The sequence below is a fragment of the Pseudopipra pipra genome, chromosome 7, assembly GCF_036250125.1.
Source record: "Pseudopipra pipra isolate bDixPip1 chromosome 7, bDixPip1.hap1, whole genome shotgun sequence".
NCBI classification, from domain to species: domain Eukaryota; kingdom Metazoa; phylum Chordata; class Aves; order Passeriformes; family Pipridae; genus Pseudopipra; species Pseudopipra pipra.
In genome coordinates this window covers 14,921,440-14,927,439 of record NC_087555.1, presented here as the reverse complement: position 1 = coordinate 14,927,439, position 6,000 = coordinate 14,921,440, and the positions used below count along the sequence as shown (strand labels likewise).

Below are 6,000 nucleotides of genomic sequence, written 5' to 3'. Positions count from 1 at the left end.
TTGCTGGTGGGCCTCTCTCCCAGACATAGCAGCCCCATTAAGGATTTGTCCTTGTGTCTTGTTCTGTCCTGTTTTCTGGCTCCCTTTGGAACCTGCCAGGAAGTGGTTTTGTTGGTTTGTTTCTTCATAAGATTGTTTAACTTTTTCTTTATATACCATTGATGGCAATGCATTTGAGACATAATTCCTTTAGATAGCAAAGTCCAGCAATCTAGAGCTGAAATGCACCACCATAATCCTTTGAGCATTTAATATTTTAGTAAATTTTCGCTCTCTGAATGTTTTTCTTCAAACTATTTTATCATTAAAGTAAGAAACTTTAAGCCTTTGAAATAATTATAGCTCCTGTAATCAGTAACATATACTATAATTGTAATTGCACAATTTAATACATGAAATTTCAGAGATAGCTAGAATAGATATTTTATGGCAAACAGGTTTTTTTATAGAGAAACTTGACATTTAAAATATGTCATTTATTAATATATATAGTAGCAAAGCAGCTGGAAAACATTTTTCTCACATTATCTGAGACTGAGAAAACAAAAATCATTTTCTTTTAAGTATGAAAATTCAAGAGGAAAGCCACAACTTCAGATCCCTGTTTATGTCCTTCCTTTCCCCCCCCCCCTCCCCCGTGTAACCCTGTATGTATGTATATATCCCTGGTATGTATGTGTGTATATATCCCTGGTATGTCTGAAGCTGTCGCTGAAGATAACAGCATGTCTGCTCATGAAGGACTTGTGAAACTGGATAATTAGACTGTCCTGAAAACAACTCTCTAATTGTCCTTAGTGAAAGCAGCATCTGCCTCTCTAACATCAGTGTCTTAGACTTAGTTGTGCCAGCAGAACTGCTGCAATTGCACTTTGGCTCTAATTGTCTGTGGAAGTCTACAAAGCAAATTATGTTTTGTCTTTGTGGGAGTAGTGAAGGCTTAAAAATGATCATACAAAACACTGAACATCAGTATTCTGTGCATCTTTTCCTTTGTTTTGGTAAATGAAAGTGAGCACTTCACCTTAGCATCAAAAATATTCGGGACTCAGACTGAGAGGGCCCAGAATAACCTGATCTTGGGCTCTGCTTCTAGCAGCGGGAGGGACCAGGTATCTCCAGAAGGCCCCCACCAAGAAGACTCTTCTGTGATTCTACAATTCTAAGTTAATGCCAACTAAAACTATCACAAGAAATCAAACAGGAAAGTTGCTACCTACTTGCTGTCAGCTGGAAACAACTGCAGTTTTGATTTGAATGAAGAGGGAAATTTCAGCCCTCACTGAGAATTATTTTTGATCCCTGAGCCAACTGGATCCTTCATTTTTAGTGTATCCTCACCTCCTGATCTTTATCAGGTCCTTCATAAAGCAGCTTCCTAGTGTGCTTACCTCTGCTCAGAAATGCCCTGGTGTTCCAGTAATGTGTCACAGTTTTCCTTTGTGAAAATCAAAGCCAAGCAAGTATTCCATTCCTGACTGGCTGTTTTTTTCTGCTGTGTATGGCCAGAGCATTATTCTTATCCACGATTCTTGCTCTTTCCCTGCCTCCTTTGCTGGCACAGGTGGAAAAGTACTCAGTGACCGAATAAGCTTGTGGTGAGCTGTGAAAATCCTTAGCGCTCTCAGTGGCTTGAGGAAAGAACACATTTGCAAATTCCTCTGACTTTTACAAAGGGATAGGTTAAACCAGAGGTTGCTGTGTATCATTTCACACACTTCTTTTGAATTAACAGAAAATGACAAGTGAAAATAATTATATTCACAAGAGAGTACTATTGATATGATTGACCAAATTATTTTTCTGGTCTTGGAAGGAGGCACAGATTTTTTACCCTGAAGTAGTATTTGGCCTCTGAATTTTAACCACCTAAAAGTGAGGTAACTAGAATCATCTTTCCTTTTGCTAAAGTTAATGGAGAAAAAATGTAATCTCGAGTAAACACTATATCCTGCTTAACTAGGATAGAATTAAATGCCCATTGATATGCTTAGCATGAGGGAACTGAGACAGCTGGCTTAAATGTGGATGTTCTCAGTATCTGGAGTCATGCAAAATGAAGCCCACCAAAAGAAATCACAGTCTAAATCTGCAAACCCAGCCTGAGGTGCAAACCTTCTTAGCACACCAGAGAAGCTTCATGAAGGTGTGGGCATTTGCGTAGCATCATCATCAAAAAATCTTCCTATAAGATTTAGAAGATTCTAAACCTATCAGATTTAAAAAAGATTTCAAAGATCAAAGGCAATTGTTTGATACGTGAGAAGAGGAGAGCAGTTCTGGCATACTGTAACAGAGATCGAATTATTGCATCCACCCCTCCTGCTACCTCCACCCCCAAAATCTGAAAACTTCCTGATTTGTGTTCATCAATAATTAAGAGCCCATCAGCAATACTCAGAGGGAGCTTGCATTGCACTTCTGAGCAGCCAGTTAGTAATATATGGTGGAGAGATCCTCTTTTTCAAATCCCAGGGCTCCAGGCCATGCAATGCTAGTATTGCATTTTCAATTAGCTTCTGAGTGAATGCTTGGCATATGTAGAAGTGAGCTGGTACACAATTAGCTTATTGTTCCTTTCAGCTTTCTGCTGAGAGGATCTGAAGGACTGCTGAAGAGAGGGGAGAGGGGAAAAAAAAAAGAAAATAGCCAAGCTAGTGGCATCTCTGTGGATGTGGAATAAGGGAGTTGCTCGACTCACGCAGACTCCCGAGCTAAGTCGGGAGTTACAGCTGTTACTGCAGAGCACTCAGCCTGGCTGTGGGGAGGGCGCCTGGGGAAAGGGGCAGACCCAGTCTCAAGCTCCAGGCTCTTCTCTCGTCTGACTCACCGCAGCATCACAATGGAGCCCAACAGTCCCAAAAAAATACAGTTTGCTGTGCCCTTGTTTCAGAGTCAAATAGATCCCGAGGCAGCTGAGCAGGTAAGGAAGACGAGTTTCTTTCACTGTTTTGAGGGAAGGGGGTAGGAATGGGGGCAAGATGTGGGGTGAGAACAGGTAATACTTGTTGCCTAAATGGTTTTCTAACTTATAGTAGTGAAACTGTAGATTAAATGCTCTGGAGGTTGTAGCAATGTCTAGGTATACCTAAAGAGGGAGAAGGATATGTCCTCTAGCCAGAATACGGCTTCTATAACTTGGGTAGGTTTATTCAGTATATATTTATTGTGCTTTTCTGTAACTGCACTTGTACCCTAATACATACACTTCACAGGAATACACATTCTCAACAAATCAAGTATATTATTTGTACATAAAGCAAAACATGAAGCTGATAATAGGTACCTAACAGAAATATTTTACATGAGAAAATACTAGTTATGTTTTGCACTATAGTCATCACTTCAGTTACTTCCCATATATCTCATGATTTTTATGTAGTCTTCTTTATGTCATTCTTACAGTGTTTTACATGTTTGAAAAATATACACGTATAGAAATATGCCTGACTTTTGTCCACTGGAATGATGCATGTGCTATTTTAGGTTTTGACTCACTCCCAAAACATACACATAATATATATATGTGTAGCAATACAGACAGGAGAAAATGATACCTATTACTGTGTACGGATATGCACAGATGTGCATAAAAAGAGTCACAGGGAGTCTTGTGAGAAAAACGGGATAAATCCTAATTAGGTGACCCAATACATTTCTCTCAGTGCAACTCATTCTCAGCATTTGCTTCTATTTGGGTAAGTCTAGTTTTAGATGATACCAGGGGAATATTATAACCTTGACCGTTCCATTCCATTAGCTATGAAATTCTTTATACCTTTAGGACAGGTATCTGGTTTCCTGAATATTCTGATGTCACGTCTCTTAAAAGGAAGACACCTTTGCCAGAAAACAATGAGTTTTGAGTGACCACTGAATGCAGAAATATTAGAAGGGTGCAGAAAAGAATTGCTGCAGGTCTTCATTTTGCCCATAGGTACTTCTGAGATGCAAAATGTCCATGCTTTATTGAACAGTTCTGCAATGAATTCAAGCAGAATGTGTTTTGGTATTTTTCTGAAATCTATGAGAACCATAGGATTAGGATTTCCTGGAATTCCCATGGCTTTTGAAATGCGGTGGCCCAAATTCTGCCTGGTATTTATGAGCAGTCCTTTTTTTTGTGTGTGTGTTGTGAGTTTAGTTCCAAGTGTGATACAGTTTCACTGTGGCCGTATGATGAAATTAAAATGGTAAATTCTGCTGTCAGCTACAGTTATGTTAATCTGGAATAAACCCATTAACCCTGATTGATGTAATTTTCCACTTACACCTCTGAAAGCAAAATTTGAATCCAACTAAATACAGATGTTGGATCGGCAAATAAAAAAGAACAAATGCATTGACATTGAGGTTTCGTGTCAGAATGGTTTCTAGCTTAAATACTCTTGGTCCCTCTCTTAAATTCAATAGAATATCAAGCCTGGAGGCTTTAGTGAAACAACAAAAAGCTTTCAGTGCAAATGTGTGCATTATAGGAGGGTAGTCCAATACCATGCAGTTCAGCCACTGTTAATGGAACAAAAGTAGTTACCCAGATAAACTCTGAATACGAAAAATTTCATACGATTCAGGATTATATATCGGTATGTAAAGATCTGCTGTATAGTGCTTTTCGGAAATACTCTTTTGAAAGTCTTAAATACTGGAGTTTTTTTAGTTAAAGAACAGTAGTAACACCTCTGGTCACAGTTTAGAAATATAAATTCATTGCAAGGCATACCTGTAATATCAACTCAGAAGTGCACTTGCAAAATATTACTAATTATTACTTGTGAGAACTATGACAGCACTAGGGATTTGCACATACAAGCTCACAAACTACTGCAATCATCTTCCTGACACAAAGCTAAATGTCAATATTTTAAGATATGACTGATATTTGTCAGCAATACATGTCCAAAAACTTAAGATGATTACAAATCCTAAAGGTATTTTGGAAAGCTCTCCCCATGCCTTTGCTCTGCCCGTACAAGCAAGAGCATGACCCGGATCCCTGTCAGACCACACAAACTGTCAGAAAGACAGTGAAGTGCTGCTGTTCTTTAAATAGTTTCTTTTGTAACTTTGCCTGGTCTATGCTCAGGAGAACACTAGATGGATTTTTTGCTTTGCTTTGTGTGCGGGGCAGTCGATGGACCCTAATGACTCTCCTTGGTTTACACCTGTTACAGATCAGGAAAAGAAGGCCTACACCAGCATCACTCGTCATCATGAACGAACATGTGCCTCCAGGTAGGTGCCAACATACCTTCTAGATCACTGAACTTGTATGCACAGGATTGTCTGCAAACTGGTTTTATTAACTACATGATTTTAAAAATATGTCATTAATGTCGCAGCATTAAATATCAGATAAAGATCTTAGGACTGCTTGGAGTAAACCCCATGTGTAATTCCTGGCCTTCAGATAATGTCAGTATTTTCACAATTTTATACTTGATGTAAATGTTTTGTTATATGTACAAAGAGAATTACTATGACCCAGATCCAGCACTTCCATCCAAAAACATTTTCTTTCCTTGGGCGGAGGATTTGGAGAGCTACAAAGTCCAATCTCTAGAGATGCCAGGGTAGTTCCAGGGCTAATTCAGCCAAGAGAATTGCTTTTATGAAACAGATTCTTTTCTAGATTTCTGATGAAACATATAATGTGTGTTTTCATTATTCCTGTTCAACTGCAAATACATTATATTCATCCAAGACTCCCCCCAGAAAACTTTTGATGGGATGACTTGAGATTGCAACGTACTTTGTCACATAAATGTGACTTCAGAAAAATTCTTTAATAAGCTATTTAGGCAGTATTATAAGCAAAAAAGCTCTGCAAAAATGGAAAAATCCTTACCGTATAATCCCTTTGAAACACAGTGCCTACTTTATATCAAATTTTTCCTTTGTAGTGCTCTGCAACATTTTTTCCTGTCTTATCTCTCAATCACCTGATTCTCTTTTTAAAACTGGTTCAGGCTTTTTCTCACTGATGTGTCTCTAAGACCA

General features: G+C 38.6%; 1 protein-coding gene across 1 annotated transcript in view; it reads left to right on the top strand.

The window, feature by feature from the left end:
* Positions 1 to 491: 491 nt before the first annotated feature.
* The window catches only part of PPP1R1C (protein phosphatase 1 regulatory inhibitor subunit 1C), a 53,209-nt gene continuing 47,700 nt past the window's right edge, over positions 492 to 6,000 (top strand). The window contains 3 exon segments of the mRNA XM_064660693.1: positions 492 to 2,774; positions 2,777 to 2,923; positions 5,175 to 5,235. Of these exon segments, the coding sequence (XP_064516763.1) occupies positions 2,673 to 2,774; positions 2,777 to 2,923; positions 5,175 to 5,235 (310 nt within the window). The 5' untranslated portion in view covers positions 492 to 2,672.